The sequence below is a fragment of the Trachinotus anak genome, unplaced genomic scaffold (genome assembly GCF_046630095.1).
Source record: "Trachinotus anak isolate AG129_WGS33_773 ecotype Australia unplaced genomic scaffold, CSIRO_AGI_Tana_v1 ptg000015l, whole genome shotgun sequence".
NCBI classification, from domain to species: Eukaryota; Metazoa; Chordata; class Actinopteri; order Carangiformes; family Carangidae; genus Trachinotus; species Trachinotus anak.
This window is the reverse complement of record NW_027273866.1, coordinates 16,833,111-16,856,631: the sequence shown is the minus strand read 5'-3', so window position 1 is coordinate 16,856,631 and position 23,521 is coordinate 16,833,111. Positions and strand designations below refer to the sequence as shown.

The following is a 23,521-nucleotide window of genomic DNA, read 5'->3' as shown; positions in this document are numbered from 1 at the left end:
GTCTTCAACTGGTGCGTTTAAGGGTACCAGAGCAAATAGTAAATAACGTGTTTGTTGTTAACCCAGATTTCAAATTGTTGTTTTTTTCTTCTTTACTTTATTACATTAACATTATTGTGATTCTCACAGCTTTTTAAAAAGCACTGTGATATTTTGGACAGTGTATGATGTCATACATGTCTTAATTGATATATATATATATAATATTTGTAGCTTATGTATGATTTTGCTGCTCCACAGTACAGTTGTTTCATTTTTGTGTTTTCTTCATTAGTTTTTCACTGGTTTGATTTGGTCTTTGTCAAATCAGGGTCATTATCACTACCACCAGGGAAAACCCCCTGAGGTCTAATAGTGTAATATGGTTTGTCCAGACTGAAGAACTGAATAAGGTATTTTTAGCATTTATGTGTGTCTCTGTGTTCAGCCATGAATATATTATAAACACTACATATATATATATAGTCAAAAGTTCAGACACATTCTCTGGTACTGCTACTGTAGTGTATATATTTATATTTATGCTTGTGTTCATTAATTTATTTGCTCAGCTTTCTGTCATTATTTTTGTCGCTGTCAGTGTTTTCAAGCTGAACATTTCTCCCGGAGTCAAATTCCATGTACACAAAACCACATTCGGCCAATACAGGTGATTCTGATTCTGAGGTGAGTCACAGGGTTTGGAATCAGGATTAGGTGTTAGGATTTCCTACGTTTTTCGCCGCACTGCGAATGACACATAATGTATTTGGATGACAGGGAAAAATCAGGATGATGTGTCCCGTCATGCAGCGCGGCCGGGTTCTCCCCCCGCGCTCGTCGGATCCAGGGAGAGAGAGAGCAGTAATGGCGGCCGGTTAGACCCATACACCGACACCGCGTCCGCAACCAGCCGCACTCACCGCAGCCCTCCGGGGGCAGCCAGTCTCTTACATCGCGGCGGAGCCTGCGCCACAGACACGGAGCGGAGACACGGGCTTCAGGGGGGACGGGAATCCTTTAGTGGACGGCTGCTGCCTGGGACTTTCCTTCTACTTTTCTAAAAAAAAAAAAAAAAAAAAAAAAAAAAAAATTAAAAAAAACATGGATGAGCACCCCGGCGGAGGAGGAGGGGTCGGAGCGGGCGCTCCACGACAGCCTCCGCCGCCGCAGCAGCAGCCACAGCAGCCGGGGAGCAACAGCAGCGCTAATCCGCCGATCGGAGGAGGAGGAGGAGGTGGCGGTGGAGGAGTCATGGTGCCGCACCAGCCGGACGAGCTGCCCCGACCGCAGCAGCAGTACACCATCCCCGGCATCCTGCACTACATCCAGCATGAGTGGGCCCGGTTCGAGATGGAGAGGGCGCACTGGGAGGTGGAGAGGGCCGAGCTCCAGGTTAGTCCGCTTATCATAGCTTAGCTTATTTTAGCTTAGCTTAGCTTAGCTTAGTTTATCTCTGAATACCTATCAGACTCAGAACAACAACAACAACAACAACCAGGGACTTCGTCGAGTCGAAGGATGCTGAAAAGGAAGCTGGTGGTGTTTACCGGGAAATTCGCCACATTTACACGTTTCCCACTTAACATTTAGGCGAAGAGTCTCCGAACATCAAACCCAAATGTTTGTAACCTAGCGGCTAAAGCTAACGGGTCATTGAATAACGGGATTCACCGGGGTACCGTTAGCTCGAGTGGAGCTAACCTTTAGCTTCAGCACTGTTGTTGACACTTTCCTCTGTCTTCTAGTGAGTGTGTAGCCCCCCCACTTTTATTTGGGACGTCAGATGTTGGGAAAGGAGAAGTGAATGCAGCTGACGGTCAGCTAATATCCACACGCAGCCATTTTGGTTTGTCACGCTAGCTAAGTTAGCCGGTAGCTAGCAGAGGTGGAAGAAATTCTCAGGTCCGTAACTGAAGTAAAAGTACAAAAAGTTAGGTGTAAAATACTGCGGTACAGGAGTAAACATGGCTTTTCTAGATTAGAAAAGAAACACTGTGAATTAAATCATAACATTTGCGGTGAAGTTAGTTTTTACTTCCAGCAAATGAAATGACATCTTTAAAAGGAAGTCTCTTCAATTATGTGCTAAATATTAAATACTTACTCATTTCGATGGATACTATTACAGACAGTGGTGGACAAACTATTTAGATCCATTACGTAAGTAAAAAGAGAAATATTACACTTTAGAAATACTCCATTACAAGTAAGAATCCTGCTATTTTGGCAAAAGTGCACAAGTTTGGACAGGTAAATGTACAAGTACCTGCTCCATGAAGGATATGCTGGATAATAATTAAAGCAACTGCACTATTATCAAATTATGTTAAAGTCCTGTTTGATTGTTTAAATTATGACAAGGCATCACATTTGAATTATTCATAACTTTTTATGTGAAGTCTTAACTTCTAAATGCAACTAGTAATTATAGCTGTCAAACAAATGTAGTGGTGTAAAAACACCACTACATTTGTTTTTACACCACTACATTTGGTGTAAAATGTAGTGGAAATGAATTATTATCCATAACTGAAACCATTCACAGTTTTCTCCACCAGTCATAGAGAGAATACTCGTGTCCTTTACATAAGTAAATGTACTAATGCCACCTTGTGAAAATACTTTGTTACAAGTAAAAGTCCAGCATCGATTGATCCCAAATGCAAGTACACAGTGGTCATTACTAAATTATTACATTAGTACTCAGTAGTTATTACAATTATACAATAATAATTATCTTCATTGTCCATGGATGGAAATTTGTCTTCACAGGCTCCATAAAACACATCATTGTAGTTCACAGACAATAAATACAACAATAAATAAGCACAACGTTCAGTCCAGACAACAATAACAGACAGGAGTCCAGTGTGTGATGCTCTGAGATGATTTCATTTGCTCTAAAGGACTTCCTGTCACCGTTCATGTTGCTGTCGTGGCTCTACGACGTCTTCCTGAGGTCAGTTTAGTGAATTCTGTAAATGTGATGAAAGGATCAGACTCCGCCTGCAGTCTGTACACACTCCAGTTCCAAACCATTTTACTGTCTGTGGTTTGTAATCCGTCTGCTTTTGTGCCCATACGTGTGCATCTGTTAAAACTGAGGGCTCAGTGGTCGTTACTACATTATTACATGAGTACTCAGTACTCATGGGTCGGACCACACTCATCTTAGAACCCGCCCCTCATTTTGACCTCAGCTACACACCTGTAGCAGACGTGTAAACACCTGATAAAGTCCTCAAAACCACCTCTGTGGTACTTCCTGTTACAGTAGGTGTCTCCAGGACCACATTCCACCACGATGACACACACTCACACAGACACACACAGACACACTCTTCATCAGACGAAAACTGAAACGATTAGTCAATCAACAGGAAAATATTTTGATAATTGATTAATTGTTTCAGTCATTTCTCAAGCTGCTGTTTCTTTTTCATGACTGTGAATTGAAAATCTTCATTCTTTTGGAAAGTTTATCAGACAAAACAGTTTGTGGCCTCTGAGATATTTTTTATTTTTAACACCACACCAACTAAAGGATTCATGAAGAAAATAAACATCAGATTAACTGGTAATAAAATCAATGGTTTATTGCAGCCGTAGGTCAAATTGTGTTTTTGACAAGTCATGGACTTAATGACTAAAAAATTATCAGCTGATTAATCAGTAGTTGGAGCCTGACATCAGACTTTATCAGGGTGTGTTTCAGTGTGTAGACTTGTTCATTCAGGCATCTGGTGTGTGTGTGTGTTGAAGGGAGACAGAGTGAAGTATTGAAATATGTGAAATGTGGCACAGTTCATGTCTTTGTCATAACACACCCTACAGTGTGTGTGTGTGTGTGTGTGTGTGTGTGTGTGTAATGACAGGGTCTCAGTATGCAGTGTGTTTGCTCTGCTCTGACTTGTTGTGGTGTGACACTGGATGCCTTCAGCATGACTCTGTCAGAGATCCTGATAAGAGGCAAACACACAGACGAACCAGTGAAGGTGTGGACGCTCCTGCCTGAAGGAGGGCGACCAATAAACTGATCGAATGATCTGTAACGAAGCTTTATCAATACCCCACAACCAAGTGTCACCATTTCAAACTTTTGGATGAAGGTTTAAAAGGTTGGAGGGTTTATTTAAAAGCATGTGAGGTGCTTGAACTCTCATTCCATTTGTCTGTTAAATGTCCAAAAACTGATAAAATATCACCCACAGTTTCAGTCCCAAGCTCAAAGACCTTCAGTTCACTGTCATTTATGACAAAGAAAAGCATCTAATTCTCTGTTCAGAAGCTGGAACCAGAGAATATTTGGTATTTTTGCTTAAAAAAACTGAAATGATAAATATTCTCTCCTGCAGAAATGGCAAATTCTCACCAGTGTCTCAGATTTCCTGCTTTTCTCTGTTTTCTATCATAAACTGAATCTTTTTGGGTTTTGGTTTGTTACTGAAGATGTCGTTTGGGTGCTGGAAAATTGTGATGGTCGTTTTTTATTTAGTATTTTCTGACACTTAAGCTGTTACCAGACACATAACCTCCTTTGAAAGAAGACTCAGTGAGTAGAAGAGACACTGGACCAAAGTTACAGGCACAAACGTCACCTCTTTAAAAAGTGAATCCACCACCTGCAGCTGGACCTTTATAGTCTGGAGCCACAAGTCTGGTCCTGTGTCACAGCTGTTGTAGTGATATGGATCCGAAAATACTTTGCACAGATAGAATCAGGAGACTTGGAGTTTTCAAACAATGTAGAATCTGTCCTGGTTATGTGAAGACTGAGTCCAGTACAGACCAGGACACGCCTGAGGTGACTCTACCGCATGTCCCACAGGTGGGACGATGTGTTTTAAAAGGTGAACGGACCAAACAAGTTTTCACAAAAACCACCTGGAAACTAATGTGGACACAAAGTGTTTTCACACAGAAGCTGAGCTTTAAATTATCACAGGTTGGTCGTAGAGGATGTGAAAACACCAGCGTCTTGTTTTTACTGTGAAAGAGGACAGTGGAAAAAAGTGACGTTAGCCTGGTTGCTATGTGGCAGTGAAGCCTCCTCTGAGGCTCCGCCCACTCTAACCCCTTTCAGTTTTAAACTCATCTCTTCTTCTATGTTTTAGTTTTAAACTCATCTCTTCTTCTCTGTTTCCTCCTCCGTCCACTCTCCTCCAGGCTCTTCAGCCTCTAAAACCCGTTTTAGTCTAAAGCTCCAGGTTGTGTTGTAGCCTGGACGGACACAAACAGAAACCTGTGGAAACGATGATGTAGACGCCCACGGTGGCTCCTGATTGGCTCTTATCAGCCTGGACTACCAGTGGTGAAACAACATGGAGAATGAATTTTGTGTGTTACTGACCTTGTTGCCTGCTTCCTGTTTACACTGGCTTGCACATGCTCAGTGTAGGTGAGTGGTCGTGTGTTTGTTTTCAGGTGTGTTAGTGTGGACGGAGATCGTTTCTGACACCGAGCTGAAACACACTTTAACGGTTTAGTCACGTGGACGCAGCCTTAACCTGAACAAGTTACTTCAGTGTCGATCACTTGATGCAGGTGTTGTGTTGTCTTTAAGTTGTGTCCATGTTATTTTGTGAACCACACATGAGAGGAAGCTCAGGTTACCAACACGTTGTTGGTCCTGCATCTCCATCTCCATTCTTGCACACAACAATAAAGCACAAAGAAACACTGTGAGACCACACAGACACCTGAACCTGTTACTGGTCTGATCTGCCTGCTGCTCCAGACAAACTCACTTTAGTTTCTGGGACTGTTTGGAATAAAAAGTCTTGAAACTGCTGCAGATGAAAACACAGGAATTGCCTTGTTATTGACATGAAATATGAGAGGACGTGTGAACAGACTTGAAGTTTTTATCTGTGAGGTTTTTAGAGAAGTGGGTGACTGATCAGCGTGGCTGTTCCTACCTGCAGGATTTATTAATGAAAGTCAGGGTAAAGTCAGAGCATTTGGTGAAACTAGGACTTGTCTTCAGTCTCTGTGGCCTTTTCCTCCATCACAGTGAAACGACCTGATTGGTTCAGTTTGTTCTTGTTTGCTGTGTAAACTGGGCAGAGTGGACAGACGGCGCCCTGCCTGCAGTTTCAAGCCGATCCCTCCACCAGCGCCCTGCGTTATTTCCCTCTGTACACACAGCGCTGTTTGTTGTCAGCTCCGATTTGAAACCCGGTGATTTGACTGTGGAGTCGCAGCAGATGAAGTTCATGGTCCAGGCTTGTTGAAAGGACCTGACCTGTAAAATATTGATGCTGAGTCTGTATCAGCCGCCATTAGAGCGAGCTGGAGGAAGTGCGGAGACGGCAGAGTCATAGGCAGCTCCACACCCTGACCTCAGTGTCTCTTCCTGCACATTGAAAGTGAGGCTTTTAATTTGAAGTTATGTCCACGTAGCGACATGTCAGAGGGAACAGGAAGAGCTGAGGCTGTTTTCTGTCTGTCGATCTTCAGGACGGGGGTCTGATCAGACCTGCCTTAAAATAACACAGGTGGCTGTGATGGAGGGGGCGTGTAGTTTCAGATACAGGTGAGACAATGAAATCCAGTTGAAGCCACAGCAGAACACAGGTGAAGGCTCCCCAGGTATAAAAACACTGCACTGAGGTTTGTGATCCTCAGCTGGCAGCTGTTTTCATTTTCGTTGATCTTGAGGTCAACAGGAGAAATGCTCCATGTTACAGTGAAATCTACCAGGACCGTGTGTTTGCATCTGTTTGATTGGCCAGAGCAGCTGGATGATGTCAAGTTAAGCCCACCCCCGATCCCCCCGTGTTAACACCACCCTGTGCTGATGGATTGGAAAACAAGCATTTCTAGCCCTAGTTTTAGCTCAGAGGTCAAAGGTCAGCCTGTTCACCTGGACAGTCATGACAGGTCGTCGTGTATCAGTAGGCGGGGCTGTGCTGCAGTGACTCCATGTTTTCATAAAGAGGACAGGACTGTAATGAGGCGTCCTGGCCTACTGGGCCCTGCTCTGACAGCCCCGTCCCAGCTGGACGCTAAAAGTAGAGCGGCCCGAAATAACCACACACACACACACACATACATACACACACAGGTTCAACTACCTGTCAGTCACAAAATGAAGACAAGACAATTAAAGCCACATGACTACTTTTGATTGTTTAAAACTTCATATTTTTACTTATTTGAAAAATTGATGGAAATTAATATTTACTCTCAGTAAAGACAGGATTCAGGAGTTTAGTGTGTGTGTGTGTGTGTGTGTGTGTGTGTGTGTGTGTGTGTGTGTGTGTGTGTGTGTGTGTGAGTGAATGATGCAGTTGTTCAGAGGAATGGCCCTGATCACTCCCCCACCCCTGTTTAGTCCAGTCTGATCTGTCAGCCTGGTAAATCTGGGCCAGTGAGCTCACTTCACACACACACACACACACACACACACACACACTCCTTCGTCATCACCATCACCCCGGCGCTCTGACCTCACTCCAGCTCCCTGAGGAGCACTTGATTCATGCTCACCAGGTGTACAGGACGGGAGGGGTCACGAGTGGCCTCAGTCTTAAGCTGAGAAGAGACCAGAAGACTCCACAGGTCTGAGAGAACTTTGTGTGGAGAGACTCAGATTTTTCAACCTTTATTTAGACCTGGAGGAACCACTGAGGGCGTGGGCAGAGAGTGGGCGTGGGCAGAGTGGGCGTGGTTAGAGAGTTGGCTAAAAACAGAATAAGTTCTACTTCTAGTAAACAATGAAGAGAAAAGAAACAGACAGCTACAGAGGGCAGAGCAGTTTGTGATCAGGGTTTAAACCGACTGATAACAACAGTCGTGTTTAGTTTTCCTAAAGGACCTGGAGCGATGGAGAATGACTGTGGGACCAGTTTAGTAAGGAAGTCAAGGATGATGGGATGTTGCCTTTTAGGGTTTGAAAGGTCGTGTTGTCAGAGACGTCACAGACAAACACACTGAGCCTTAAATTCAGACCATGTCCACTCTAACTTCTCTCTCATTACAGCCTCCGCTCTCACCACATCTCTACCACTGCTGTGGACAGAGAAAACACTGAGGGAAACATCAGCATTATATCATCCAGTTTCAGGTACAGGTGAGACCAGCAAACACGACCATGAAGTCCATGAGTTTGAGGGTTTATCAGAGCAGTGAAAACAGTCAGAAACGCGTGATGCCCTGTGTTGCAGCAGAAGTTTCCTTTTTCGTGCCTGTTTGATCCAGATTTATTAAATTTAAACATCTCAACATATAATCCAGGTGTTTTTAACAGGCCTGCATCTAATGGTTATTTTTATTATAGATTAATCTGTTATTTACCTATTAATCAATTAATTATTTTGTCTGTAAAATGTCAGAAAATGAAAAACACCCATCACAATATCACAGCACCAGGTGACGTCTTCACCTGGTCCAACGTTTAATGAAGCTGTTAAACATTAACTAAAGGTCAGGCTGATGCAGGTTAACACACACACACACACACACAGACACACACACACACACAGTTCAACCCCTGTGTGACTGCAGATATACAGTAAAAACTGGATTACTCAACAGCACATGTGTTTTATTGACGATTGTTCTCAATATGAACCGAGGGTTTGGTTTATGAAACCTTTGACCCCTCAACAACCCAAAACCCCCAAATAATCCACTTTACTACAGCAACAACAGAAACATCACGTTCAACATTTCTTTTGGAATAATCACAGAAATGGTTCATGTATTATGGAAATTAACTTTCTGATCAATTATTGATTCATCTCTGTTCATTCTATTGAGATATAGACATAAAGCATGTGACCAGTGTCCTGACTGCAGTGAAAACAAAGTGTGTGTCACTGTCAGTTCCCAGTAACTGTTCATGACTCACAGTGAAATCTGTGTTTTAAAGGGAAGTTTCCTTTAATTCAAGTCGTCACCAGTCGTCCTGAACGTCGACTGTGCTGCTCAGAGTTTGGTTGTTTACTGTGTGTGTGTGTGTGTGTGTGTGTGTGTGTGTGTGGGGTCTCCTGGTATGTCAGAGTGATGTTGGGGATGGTGTGGAGCTGTGCCGGTCAATCACTGAGCCGGCCAATCAGAGCACAGCTGAATTAGTGTGGTGTGTTATGTAATCCGCCTCCCAGAACCCCCCCTCGTCAGTCTGTCTCTCTCTTTTGGCCCGGGGGAGGACCTCTGGTTTCCCCGTCGTCATGGCGACCTTCACTAGAGGAAGTCACGACCCCCCCACAGCCCCGGTTTTCCTCTGAACCCCCCCCCGTTGCCATGGGCACGCTGGCAGAGAGCACTCAGTGTGTGTGCGTTAGTATAAATAGCTCTCAGCCTCCATCAGTGTTGGGTTTCAGGAGCAGCTGCTCACAGACAGACAGACAGATGGACAGACAGGTGTGGTCAGGCACACAGGAAGTGCTGCTGATGGACAGGTGATGGAGGTGATGTGGAGGTTTCGGTGTGAAGGAGGAGCTCAGGGTTTTCTCTCTGACGTCTTCTGTAAAATTAAAGGACAGCTGCTCTTGTTTTTGTTGTGTCCATCGTTTTTATCAGAAATAACTTGTGAAGTGGGAGGAGCCATTTTTTCTCATAAGATCTCTTTCGTCCAAAAAGATCTGAAGTGTCTTCGGGGCGTTCGCTGTCTGTTTCCAGGATGAGGTCAAATAGATTATGGCAGATTAAAAATGACCACAGAAACATCTCAGTCATCCTGTGTTGTGTGACCCTGATGTTTGATTTGTATTTGAATAAAACTCTCGTTCATTGTCTTGAAAAGTTGTGAAGTTGACACCTGTTCCAAACTTTAAGATTAGTGAAGGATTGAAAGGTCCGAGCCTCGTCCCAATACTGATGTTGGAGTACTCCATTGTTTTATGAATGGAGCCGTACACAAGTTTGACTCCATTAGTCTGACAAACTCTCTTCCTAAACTTTCTGAGCCTTCAGAACGAGCTGCTACTTTTAGCACCTGGAACTGTCCCACAGGAACTACACTTAGTCCCTGGATCCTCAAAAGGTTCTTGGTCTCCAGAGAAAGTTCCTGCGGCAGAAACAGCCTCATATTCAGTGTTAGTGACCGACAGTTGTCCCTGGGATGGACATGAAACTCTCCTGGTCGAACAGCTCTCAGAAAAGGAGAGAACTGAACTACGGCTCCCAAGGTGCAATTCACTAACAAACATCCAATCATTACCATGGAAAGGTCACCTTAGATATTTTACACTATAAACTAAAAGTAATCAGCAGACAAATCAATAATCTTATGAATTCTAACCAGTAGGGGCATGAGATTATCTGCAGAGACGATCCAGTCTGGATTATTTATTTTAGCCACATCACAGCTGCTCCAAAGATTCTTCATATTCTCCGTAAAACCGACACCACAGAAGAAGAGGAGCATCCTGGACTCTTGCAGGCTGAAATGGTGGAATCCTAATTTGCAGCTGAGAGACAGTTTATCCACCGGACGGATTATGAAGCATCAGTGAAAAACCTTCAAAGAGATCTAATGCTTCACAGGCGGCGGCTGATTTAAAGTGAGCAGCTCCTCAGGAACATCAACGCACTGCATCGTTGTAGATATGAGACAAACCAACCCTGTGAATGTGTTGTCCAGTCTGAAGATCAGTCTCAGCCCAGCAAGCTGCACTCTCATGAAGTCTGGTGAGGGAGGGAAGCAGAGAGCTGTCAATCATCTACTGCACAGCCTGCTGCAGCCTCTACCTGTGATTTACAAACACCTGCTGACTCCTGGCAGAGTCTCTACGAGCCTCAGACTTTTCTTAGAGGAGGAAACATGGTGGTTATGAAACAAGACTCAGATTTAAATCTGTGATGGATTCCAGCGCAACATGTATGAACCTGGGCTTCTGTGTTTCCCTCCACGTGAAAAATAATTTAACCTGAAACATGAAATAAAAGAATATAAATATGAATAATAAAAAAACAACCGAGAAATAAAATAAAAACAAAAGGACTTTATGCAGATTGCCTTCAAAGGATGGGGCAAATTATTTTATTTGTAATTTTATTTACAAATAAAATTACAAATAAAATAAAATATAATATAATGGAAAAAAATAGAAACAGGTCAAAAGAAACAACAAAGACAACACAATATACAGTGGAAATATTTCAATGAATCCATCAACATAAATACAAACAGTCTGATTCCTGTCTGATGGCTTATTACTGCTTATTTATGCCTGTTTCAATTTTCTTTTGTAAAGAGGTGACGATCACATTCAGTCTGTGGACGACAACGTGAATCATGAAGCTCTCTGTGTCTGTGTGTTTGTCCAGGCGAGGATAGCGTTCCTGCAGGGGGAGAGGAAAGGTCAGGAGAACCTGAAGAACGACCTGGTCAGAAGAATAAAGATGTTAGAGTACGCTCTGAAGCAGGAGAGGTAAGACGCACAACACTGACAGTGACTCTGTGTTTCTTCTGCCACGTCATAGTGTTTCTCATTATAACAGAATTAAAGGACCATGCTGCTGATTTTTCACACTTCAGCATTTTATCACAGAGTACAGAGAGTTTTCCTCCAGACGACCGACGGTTTCACTTGGTTTCTGTGAAATTGAACTTTCAGGCTGAAACTTGCTGCAGGGAGAAAATGTTTAAGCAGCTTAATTTCTGTCATTGTTGAGTCGTTCCTTCGTCAAAGCTGATGTTATCATTGATTTGAATCACAGCTGCAAGTCTATAGCTGTGGTGCGTTCATGTGCTGATTCCAAACAGTGTTTACTTTATCAGGCAGCCCGATACAGTCCAACACAGTCTAATACGACTGTTCAGCCCTGGAGTCGACTTTCAGTTACTGACTGCATTACATTCAGAAAGAACAGAACTGAACTTATTTCCTAAACAAACACTTCATAAACACAGATGTTAATGCAGAGCTGTTGTATTGGTAGATGGTACATATTTACCTAATGCAGGGCCACTGCAGATGTCACTCAACACATTTTAATTGATTAAACGTGGTCATTTTTTCTAATGTTACGTGAAATAAATCAACTACTGATAAAATAATGATTCAGAAAAATGAGCCTTTTAAACCTTCAGTTGATTTGGTTTAAGAGTAAATCAATGATTCAGATGAGAGATCATGAACATGATGGTGTGAATCTGATCTCAGCTGATGTGAATTTGTTTTTAAAATCAGTAATGTGACATATTCAGGAGTGAGGTGAAACACTGGTGGTCCTTCAGGCACCACTAATGACAATGAAACTGCAGCTGGAGAACAGCTGGAATCAGTGGGAACAGAGATGAAATCCCATCAGTAGAGAAAGAAGGAAGCAGAGAAATGTGACTGGTTGCGAAATATTCAGCCGAGCTGTGAAGGTCAAACATGTGATTGAGGTTCAAACACATTTCCTTCCTAAATACACTGAAGTAAAAAATCATCAGCTGATGATGAAGAGTTTTGGAGAATTAATCTTCTGCTTGTGGAAACTACTGTGGTGAAGTGATGCCAGGATAGAGGCTCAGATCCAGCTCTGACAGTGGACTGACTCCACAGTGTTGATGTTTGAATCCCCAGCTGAGGAGCCGCTGATTTAAACGTCAACAAACCATCTTTTTTTTTTACTAATTAATGATCGGGACACCGTTTCCCGGTACAAAGAGCTGCTCCTGGGAACTAAATTGTAGAATAATGAGATTTTCTAAGAATTTCCTCTCATAGTTGAGACTAGATCCTGGTGAAGGTAGAAGTTATTCACAAAGCCTGGAGAGAGCTGCTAAGATGTCAAACTGTTTGGAGCAGAGAGGAGGAACTTTCTGAGAAATCACATGAAATAAAAATATCTGACGTTGATGAAAACCAGCTTCTCTGACCTTTGTTGCATCTCCATTAGTCAGTATATGGACACATCTGATTTAATATTTAAGTTCACTTTGTCAGCAGGATTCCTGATACTGTACATGAATGATGATGATGATGATGATGTTAAATCTCCATATTTTACTCCAGTGTTTTATCTGAAGTGTTGATCTCCATCAGAAGATATATCTGTGGTTTAAGAACCAAAACCCATCTCAGTGTAGTTTTACATCTCCTCTCTCAGGCTTCTGAGAGTTTTATACTTGGCAATAAAACTGATTCTGATTCTGATTCTCTCTGGAGCTCTAGTAACAACAGGACAGTCAGCCAATCAGAAGAGAGGATCTGAGCCTCTCTTTTGATTGGCTGAATGTTTTCTGAGTGATCCAATAAGAATACAGCACATTTCAGGTAAACACTCAAAGAAACCAAATCCTGCAAGGTTGGATGGTGGGTCCAGGTGGGCGGGGCTTGGGGCATGGCTGAGAGCAGTGACTGCTTTGTTGTGACATCACAAAGTTGCAGAAGTCCTGACGGCTGGTTTTAAGGCTCAGTTTCTGAATACAGGCTGTGTGCATTTCTCTGTGGACTGAGGCTTTGATACTTTCACAGTATTAATATAGAACCTAGACCTGCTTTATAATCACAAACACATGGACATCTACCTTTAGACTGTGGAGCTTTAATAGCCTCTATCACAGTGGAGCTGCAGACTCTTGTAGGTGTTGAGTTGGGCTGAAGGTTTTCGGGCAGACACCATGATTAATACTAAGATTTCTCATCAGTCTGTGTGAATGAGAAAAGCCACTAAACTAATTAAGATGTTTCACTGCTGAAAGCATCAACCCAAAGTGATGAATCAGTCAGTATGAAGCACTGGTCTGGGTATAGTCTGGAGCTTCAGGCTTCGAGTCTGAGGGTTCAGGGCTCAGGTCGTGGTCGTAAGAATAAAACTCCCTCCATTTTACATCCATCCTACTGTGTGATGAGTTTTACAGCCTCAGAGGGCTTGATTCTCTTTAGTCTTGTTCTTTAATCAAACTGGATTATAAATGTATTTTCCTGTTTCCTCCTCAGAGCAAAATACCACAAATTAAAATATGGAACAGAGTTGAACCAAGGGGAGATGAAGATGCCAAGCTTTGAATCAGGTACATGATCCAACACATGAAACCAGCAGAGGGACGGTGGATGTCATCTCCCTCCTCTTTAATCTCTTCTTCTCTCTCTGCTTCTCAGCCTTATAGTCTGCTTTCCCCTCCTCCTCCTCTCTTACTTCACTTCTCTCTTCTTCCTTCTCTTCTCCATGTTAGAAATAAATAAACACCAGTTCTACTTTTTCCTCTCCCAACACTTGAACTCATCATATTGGCCTGTGATGATCTCATGCAGGTCCTCTGTCAGTCCCAGTGTTAAAACTGATGCAGTCACTGGGATCTGATCAAGTTTGTTTGTTTGTTTGTGTGTGTGTGTGTGTGTCTGTGTGTCGCCTCATTGTCTGTTCTGTGTGTGTTTGTCCTCCAGACACCAAAGACTCAGAGGTCTCTGCTGTTCCCGCCAACAGTCAGCTCACCTGGAAACAAGGACGACAACTGCTCAGACAGTAAGAACACACACACACACACACACACACACACACACACACACACACACACACACACACACACACACACACTGGAGGTCCAGTGTTGATGCTTCTGCTTGGAGCTGGGTTACCTGAGGGGTGGGCTGTCAGATGATAACATGTATCGGCAGCTCACCTGGATTTAAAGATCACAGGACGTATTTACAGCTGGACCCACACAACGACTTTAAATCCTCTCAGCAGGTCTGAGTGAACCCACCAGGCTTTTAAACAGTTTATCCTCAGACTTAAATAACAGAGTGAAAACACTGAATTGAAGCTGGACTGTTTTCATCACTGATAAAGTTCAACAACAGCAGCAACTAATCAGTCAACAGAAAATGAATTGGCAATCATCGTAATCTGATCAAATAAAGGTCACTAATCTGTCGATCTGAAAGTTTCAGTTTCAGCTCAGGTCCACGGTGATCAACAATCTGTGTGTGTGTGGTGTGTTCAGGTACCTGCAGGAAGTGGGATACACAGACACCATCCTGGACGTTCGTACCCAGAGGGTCCGCTCTCTGCTCGGCCTGTCGGGCTCAGAGCAGAACGGATCTGTGGAGAACAAGAACCTGCAGCACCTGATCAACGGGACGGAGCGGCGCAAGGACAGCAAGAGGTACACACACACACACACGTATTCACAGTTAGTGGGATCAGAGGTCACACAGAGGTAACATGTGACTGTGTTTTTGTTCCCAGGAGTCCAGGTGACGTTCTGGAGACGTTTAACTTCCTGGAGAATGCAGAGGACAGTGACGAAGACGAGGATGAGGAGGGAGACCTGATGGATGACATCAGCACCGACAAACACCACCGAGCCAAGAAACACAAGACCAAGGCACGCACGCACACACACACACACACACACACACACACACATATATATAAATACACACCCTTGTGTTTGCCTTGTATAATTATTTTCCTCCTTCCTGTCCTTTCATTTCGCCCTCTCTCTCCTCTACTTCCTACATACCTTCCTTCTTCCCTTCATGTTGTCTTTACTTCCTCTCTCCTTACCCCCCTCTTCTTCTTCTTCTCCTCACCCCCCCCCCCCCCCAGGTTGGGAACGAGGGCTTAGCATCAGAGGACGACGCCGACACTGAGGAGGCTCTGAAGGAGTTTGACTTCTTGGTGACGGGGGAGGACGGAGAGGGAGCGGGCGAAGCTCGGAGCTCTGGAGACGGGACGGAGTGGGGTGAGAGAGAGAGAGAGAGAGAGAGAGAGAGAGAGAGAGAGAGAGAGAGAGAGAGAGAGAGAGAGAGAGAGAGAGAGAGAGAGAGAGAGAGAGAGAGAGAGAGAGAGAGAGAGAGAGAGAGAGAGAGAGAGAGAGAGAGAGAGAGAGAGAGAGAGAGAGAGAGAGAGAGAGAGAGAGAGAGAGAGAGAGACCATGAAAACTTGGTTAATCAGTCTGGTGTTTTACATGTGGACAGATGTGTGTGTGTGTCTGTGTGTCTGTGCGTGCGCGTGCATGTGTGTGTGTAACTGTATAACTGTTTCTGTCAGTTCAAGATCGGCTGAGTCTCAGTTCACTGTCGGCTCCATGTCGGCAGGCTGTGATAAGACTGTTTTATTAAAGATCCTCTCTCTCTCTGTAGCGGAGCCTCTACCGTTTCCCACTGGCGGGGGGAAGTCCTTCCTGTTGGGGGGGTCAGACGACGTGCTGGAGAGCGTGCTGGGTTTGGGTGACCTCGCCGACCTCACCGTCACAAACGATGATACAGATTACAGCTACGACGTGAGACAAGAACAGATCTATGCCCACACAGGAGGTTAAGACTCAGACGTTGGTGTTTGAATTTAAACACCTGACCTGTCGTGTGTTTTCCTCAGCTGCCATCCAATAAGGAGTCCTCGTTCAGGAAGACGTGGAACCCGAAGTACACACTGCGGAGCCACTTCGACGGTGTTCGGGCGCTGGCCTTCCACCCCGTGGAGCCCTGCCTGGTCACCGTGTCCGAGGACCACACCCTCAAACTGTGGAACCTCACCAAGACCGTCCCTGCCAAAAAGTATGTGAATGACACCTGAACACAAACTGCAGCAGCTGATGAGTGACAGAGAGGATGCATTAAAAAGACTGAAGGACAAACCACCTGCTGCTTTTGTGTCAGTGCAGGATTAACCACTAATGACCCGTATTAATCATCTAAAGCTAAGTGTCCATCAGTGTGCAGGCGGCGGTTTCACAATAAAAGTCTTGCTATGATAAGTGGTGCTCCTTGCAGCTGGAGGACTTTTATTTTGAAACTGCTCAGAGGACAACATCCATGAAAGATTTAAATTAACCCCAACATGTTAACTACATGGGAGTAGAATATTTCCATGGTAAAGTGCATCAGTCTATATCTGCAGTGTATATATACACTGTAAATATATACAGTATATATACTCACTGTATATCTGCAGTATATATACACAGTTTATCTGTGCAGTGAGACTCAGACTGTTTCTCCTTCCTGCAGCTGGTTTGTGTGGATGCTCTCCTCCAGCCGACAGATGCTTCAGTATTAACGTCTCATTTTAACGTTTCTCCGACACTGTTCAGCTAAACTTCAAACACAGACTCCGTCAGTCAGTGTCCTACACATAATCCCTGTAAAGAATCCTCCTCAAAGATTTACTGCAGAGCTCAGCTGCAAGCAGGGTAGCAGGAGAGATCGGGGGGGGGCAGGGGCAGTGATGATGATGATGATGATGATGATGATGTGTTTCCACTGTTTTGCAGAAGTGCCTCTTTTGATGTGGAACCCATCTACACATTCAGAGCCCATGTGTAAGTGTCTGCCCTCACACACAGTGTTGGTGTGTGTTCAGGTCTGAGCTGGAATGACCGTCTCTCTCTCTCTGTGTCAGGGGTCCAGTGTTGTCGTTGGCGATGACCTCCAGCGGTGAACAGTGTTTCAGTGGAGGCATCGACTCCACCATCCAGTGGTGGAACATCCCCAGCTCGAATGTTGACCCCTACGACACCTATGGTACTCTCTCTCTCTCTGTCTCTCTCTGTCTCTCTCTCTCTCTCTCTGTCTCTCTCTCTCTCTCTCTCTCTCTCAATCTCTCTCTCTCAGGTTCTAAATTTCAAATTAGTTGAAGTATAAAAGTAAAAGCAGTTTTTCTAAACAGTAGACTCCTCCCCTTTTCCTCCTGTTGTCCAATCAGATCCCAGCGTCCTAGCAGGGTCGTGGACGGGGCATACGGACGCTGTGTGGGGATTGGCTTACAGCGGCATAAAGAACCGCCTCCTGTCCTGCTCGGCAGACGGAACAGTGAAGCTGTGGAACCCGACGGAGAAGAACCCCTGCATCGGCACTTTCAACACAAACAAGGGTGAGACCCTGGAGAACCCGGGGTTGGGGGGTTGGGGGGTTGGGGGGGGGGGGGGGGGGGGGGGGGGGGGGGGGGCGTGACCACTGTCAGACACCTTCCACTCATTAACACGCCCGTCTGTCTGCAGAGCATGGGGTCCCCACATCAGTGGACTTTAACGGTTGTGACCCCGCCCACATGGTGGCGTCCTTTAACAGTGGAGACGTGGTGGTGTACGACCTGGAGACCTCCCAGCATGCACTGGTGCTGAAGGGGCAGGGAGATGGCAGTAAGAACACACACACACACACACACACACACACAGATTGAACAGAAGTGTGTAATAATGTGTCTAATCTAATCTTTTTTTACACCACCACCCCCAGCCCTCCCCGGGTCAAATCATATCAACAAGGTGGTGAGTCATCCCACGCTGCCGGTCACCATCACCGCTCACGAAGACCGACACATCAAATTCTACGATAACAAGTCAGGTGAGTCTGCTGACCTGTCTGTCCACCTGTGTTCGGCCCCCACCACAGGAAGGTCAGGGGTGGAGCCAGCATCAGGGAGAGATGTCTCAGGAAGGTCCTGCGATGAACTCATGAGAGGTCAAAGGTCACTGTGACCTCAGAAAACATTTGTTTGGCCACAGCTCAAGAATTCATACAGTGATCACAACAAAATGTTGAACAGGATAAAATGATGAAATGATGACATTTTGTATCCGAAAGGTCAAAGGTCGACTTCACTGTGACATCATCATGTTCTGCTAAAACACAGTGTGACACGGTGAACACTTGTACCTGACTCAGAAAGCGTCCCTCGTGCACCTGCTGACCTCTCCTGTCTGTGCAGGTAAAGTGATCCACGCCATGGTGGCTCACCTGGACGCCGTGACCAGTCTGGCTGTGGATCCCAACGGCATCTACCTGATGTCTGGCAGTAAGTCACACACATCAAACAGACCGGGACGGACGAGACTCTGTGACCAGGTCACTGACCTTCCTCTCCTCCTCCTCTTCCTCAGGTCACGACTGCTCTCTGCGTCTGTGGAACCTCGACAGTAAAACGTGTGTTCAGGAGATCACCGCTCACCGTAAGAAGAGCGAGGAGGCCATCTACGACGTGGCCTTCCACCCCTCCAAGGCCTACATCGCCTCCGCTGGAGCCGACGCCCTCGCCAGGGTCTACGTCTAGACGAGGAAGAGGAGGAGGGGAAGCAGATGACTGCGGGGCGAGAGACTCAGACAGACACAGAGAGAGAGAGAGAGAGAGAGAGAGAGAGAGAGAGAGGCTGTTCACACAGGATTCAGGTCTCTGAACACAGAATATATATTAATGAGAGACTGGAGGTCATGAGGATCTCCACTGGACGACTGAACACACACACACACACACACACACACACACACACACACACACACAGTTAAGGGGTGGAGTGCTGCGGCCTCCCTCTGACTGACTAAAGAGACTGAGAGACGTTCAGGAGCAGAAATGTTGTGGAAATGTTGTTTAAACCTGCAGGTTGACACACAGCAGCTCACCTGCAGCTCACCTGTCCTGTGATGTCATCGCCCCCTGTCTGAACATAGCTCTGACGACACTACATGACGCCCCGCCCCCCCACCCCCCCTCCCTTGTGTTAACTCTAGTCTGACCTGAAGCGGAGCTGACGGCAGAGAATCAGCTCAGTGACGTTCTTGTTTCTGTGGTTTGGTGTGTTTTTCATCTTCACGTCACGTCCAGATGTTTCCAGCTGCTGGTTCTCGCAGCAGTAAACATGTCAGGTTCTCAGAGAGCTGCTCACAGCGTCTGGTTCCTGCACAAACACCTGAACCCTGCAGCAGTTAGTCGGCCGCAGGACAAGGAGATTATTTAGACTTTTCCTTCTTTTCTGAGACGGTTTGTAAAGTGTAGAATCGGGACAGGAGCGCTGCGTTCACCTCCACCTGACTCCTGACTGATTAGCAGCAGCGTGACACTGCTCTCAGCTCCTGCTGAAGTTATTCACGTTTTCAGCTCTGATAAAAGAGCAGCACAGCTTTGAGTGTCTCCCCCAGTAGTGATGGTTTCTGTAGCAACAGCAATCTTGTTTTCGCTGAGCTCTGGCGTTTGAACGCCTCACCTTGCTGTGGTGATGTAGAAGCGTAGTCCAGGGTGTGTCAGCACGCCCTGACATCAGACAAACGGGCCACAAGTAAACATGAAGCAGGAAAACTGTTGACACTGACATGAAGCTGCATTCAGCTCGAGGTAAATGAAACCGTTTCAAGTGTTGCAAACATCAGGGGAACAGCTGGTTTGGTGTTTTAACCCTCTGTGATTTGTCTCTGTTTCAGTTTTTTAACTATTAAATCTGAACCAAAGCTTCAGGAAAACAAAGATTTCAGATTTTAACTTGCCCAAATTTTTTACAGCGTTTTTAAGGAATCGAGTTAATTTTGAAAATTTGTCCGAGTTGGAGGAACTTCATGAATGACCACGTCGGGTGAGATCAGTTTGTCTCTGACAAGGTTTGAGTTGATTGGTCCGTGCTCCCCCACCTCAGCCCCAATCAGAGCCCTTCATTTAAACCCCACCCATGTAAGGAGCAAAGGATTCGTCACTGCGTTTCCACCTTTTTTTGTTTGTGTAAAATGATCTAGTTTTTATATTTGTTTCTTTTCTAAACGTCTCGTTAACGGCAGCGAGGAAGATTTTACTTCCTCTCTCGCGTCCAGTCCCGCCATTGACCCCGCCCACCTAACCTCCATCTCAGTCCAGGTCTTGTGGGGAACTCTGGGTTCCGTGTCTGGATCCTGTGGCAGATTTAATGTAGAGCGTGTGAGAGCGGGAGCTGCTGAGGAGACTCGGCTGAGGAGAAGAGGAGGTGAATAAATATAAATCCTTTATTTTTATTATTCTCTTGTTTTTCTGTTGAGACGTCTCCTGATGCTGCGTTCATGTACCGTGGGAGGGAAGGTAGCGACACATGACACACAAATCCAGTTGAAGACGATAAAGAAGACGTCGGTTTAAGTTATGTTGCTGTTGGGAAAACAGTTGAGTTCAAGGGTAATCAGTCATCTGAGAGTTGTCTTTAAAATATAAAAGCTGCCAAAAAAATCCACAACATCCATGTTTGTGTGTTTGTCCTCTGGGTTTTGGTTTGTCCACAACAAACTCAGGAAAATGTTGAGTAGGAATTTAATCGTCCTGAAACATTTGAGATAAAAGCATCACGTCGTCGGCAACAAGAAAATGAAAGTGATGGATTCATTGTTTTGAAGCGACCTCAGTGTAAAGTGATTTCACTGTTTCTCACTGTCCACATTTAGGATCAGATCCTGACATTTTGAGCAGCTCTGTTCAGCCTGAATGAACCTGAGTGTTTGTGTTCACGTGTTCAAAGACTGAACCCGCTCCTGCCAGCGAAGGAACAATGTCAGTGTTTGTTATTCTGTTGCACCGTGAAGAATCCATGTTGATTGAGTGTTTTACTGCAGAAATCAGATTTTTAAAATAACAATTGAATCTGTTTATACTGTCAGACTTTTATTTATGTGTAGCTGTGATTTGTCGTCTTATTTTGGTCGACAGTCCAAGGTGATGTTACTCAAAGTGCAGCACAAAGAGGAAGCTGATTGATTTTATTTTTTTTTTTTTATTAAAGAAAAGATGTTTAAAACAAAATAGACCTTCAAAAAACATTTAAAAAACATTTTACCACAAGTAAAACTGTTGAAGGGAAACATCATCACGGCCCATTTGAGAACAACTTCTGTTAATAATGTAGGAAGTACTTGGTTTTACAGTCCCTGAACACACCACAATCTAAGTCTGAGTGTCGGGTGTAAACAGATGATGATGCTGCAGTAAATCCTCTGTAGACCAGGTCTGCAGGCTTCCTCCTCCTCCTCTGCCTCTTCATCTTCATATCACTGTGTGATTTTTCTCTTCACTTTTCTTCGTCACAGCTTCACAGAGCAGGAGTCGAGTTATTTATATCATTAGATGGTTTTTAGTCTCATCAAGTAAAACTGTTCCGACCTGGTCGTACTCACGGGGAGTTTCAGTTTATCGTCGTGGTTTTAATTTAATTTTTCTAACTGAAGGGATTTGTAATGCGAGCGGCTCCTGATTGATCACAACTCCAAACAAAGTCTTTTTATTTTTGTTTTATTTTCACCCACGCTACAACTTACTGTGTAACTAAAGACTTTTTTTGTTTGTGTAATGCATGATTAATACAATAAAGTATTTTTTCTAGTCTTCCAAAAAAATTGTTAAAAAAAAGTTCTGATCAGTTTGCGAGTTTTGATGAGTTTTGTAAGTTTTTTTTTTTGTTTTTTGTTTTTTTTTTTTTGATTTACAAACTATGAAACAGCAGATTTTAAAGATTGTACCACATAGCAGAATACAACTGTTGAAATGTATATAAAATGTCTATAATAACTATTAAATGGTGTACCTGTACAGAGGCTGCTGCTCTGCTCGTCATTCTGCTGAACGCCACCCTGAAAACCACAGGACAAGACCCACCAAAATAAAAGTAGTTGATTAGTTGATTGAGAGGAAAGTTGTTTTTTCTTTTTGGATTTTTTTAAAACAACAGAAGCAAATATTTGTTGAAATCCATTGATGAGTAAAGTTACCATCATTAATAAATCTAAAACAAAACATCACTAAACCCATAATGGCACAAGTTCTTTCAAAGAGTGATTTCCAGGTGACAACAGTTTAGGTGTGTGTTTCCATGGAAACAACCAAAAACCTACTTTACAAAATTCATTTTTCATTTTAGAATAAACATTTTCTGTGAAGACCAAAAGAACAAATAATCTGACTTTTCTAAAGTTTTACGGTAGAGTGGAGGTGAGGTTCAGACTTTAATTAAAATTTAGAAAAACGCTAAATTTAATTTTAGTCTTAAAAACTTTCTAAAATTTAATGAAGAAAATTTAAACGTGTACTGAAGTGGAGAAATTGCAGTGAAAACATTAAAAATTTTTCAAATATCTTAAACTGTAGAGTCTCTGGAGTTTTTGAAACTGATAAGTTCAAATTAGATTTATTGTTTAAAATTAAAGGTTAGTTGCTGTGTGGGTAACAGATGTAATAAGTGAAAGTACCAAAAATAAAAAGCTTAATGAAGCTAATCTACATTCATCTGGATAAAAGGCTGCTGTTGAGTATCTTACTTTTAAATCACTATTCAAGTGCTTTACTTTTGGGTTTTTCATTAATGGTACTTTTACTGTACTTTTCACTCCACATTTACTTGACAGTTTGTAACTTTATAGATTAATATTTAAAGACTGTAAATGAGATTAAATGAGATTTTGAAGAATAATATAGTATTAAACAACTATTATACACCAATACAAACAACTATATTTTCTATGTAAAGATATATTGGAGTAATGGTGTCCTGAGCATAGAACGCAGTCACACCTCCTCTGTGTGTCTCTGAATCTGAATTTAACTGAATTTAAGATGTGTTTTCGGTTTTGGTAACTAGTATAGAATCATATGTCTCATCAGATTTTAAGATTTTAAAGCCTGTGAATTTCTAGCAGTGATTTTGTTTTTGCACTGAAATTATGGATCTGAATTTTTAATGACTGTTTTAACTTTTTCAATGTTCACAAATTCAAGCTTTAAAAAATTTATATCATATACACTACCGGTCAAAAGTTTTAGAACACCACACTTTTTACAGTTTTTTACAGAAAATTATTCAGTTTATTGTGTCATTGCACTCTGAAATGAAAGCATAGAACAAATAAGCAATTTGAGTTGAAAAAGAAATCATGGA

At 43.6% G+C, this 23,521-nt stretch overlaps 1 protein-coding gene across 1 annotated transcript; it reads left to right on the top strand.

Annotated features, from left to right (window-relative positions):
- Positions 1-347: 347 nt before the first annotated feature.
- Positions 348-22,184, top strand: strn3 (striatin, calmodulin binding protein 3). The gene is made up of 17 exons (XM_071499119.1): positions 348-1,374; positions 11,257-11,360; positions 13,863-13,936; positions 14,310-14,388; positions 14,870-15,031; positions 15,115-15,253; positions 15,478-15,613; positions 16,014-16,153; positions 16,249-16,427; positions 17,144-17,191; positions 17,272-17,393; positions 17,575-17,742; positions 17,870-18,010; positions 18,108-18,215; positions 18,580-18,666; positions 18,752-19,726; positions 19,766-22,184. Exons 1-16 carry the CDS (start codon positions 1,084-1,086, stop codon positions 18,919-18,921), a joined length of 2,148 nt encoding a protein of 715 aa, XP_071355220.1. The 5' UTR covers positions 348-1,083; the 3' UTR covers positions 18,922-19,726; positions 19,766-22,184.
- Positions 22,185-23,521: the final 1,337 nt, after the last annotated feature.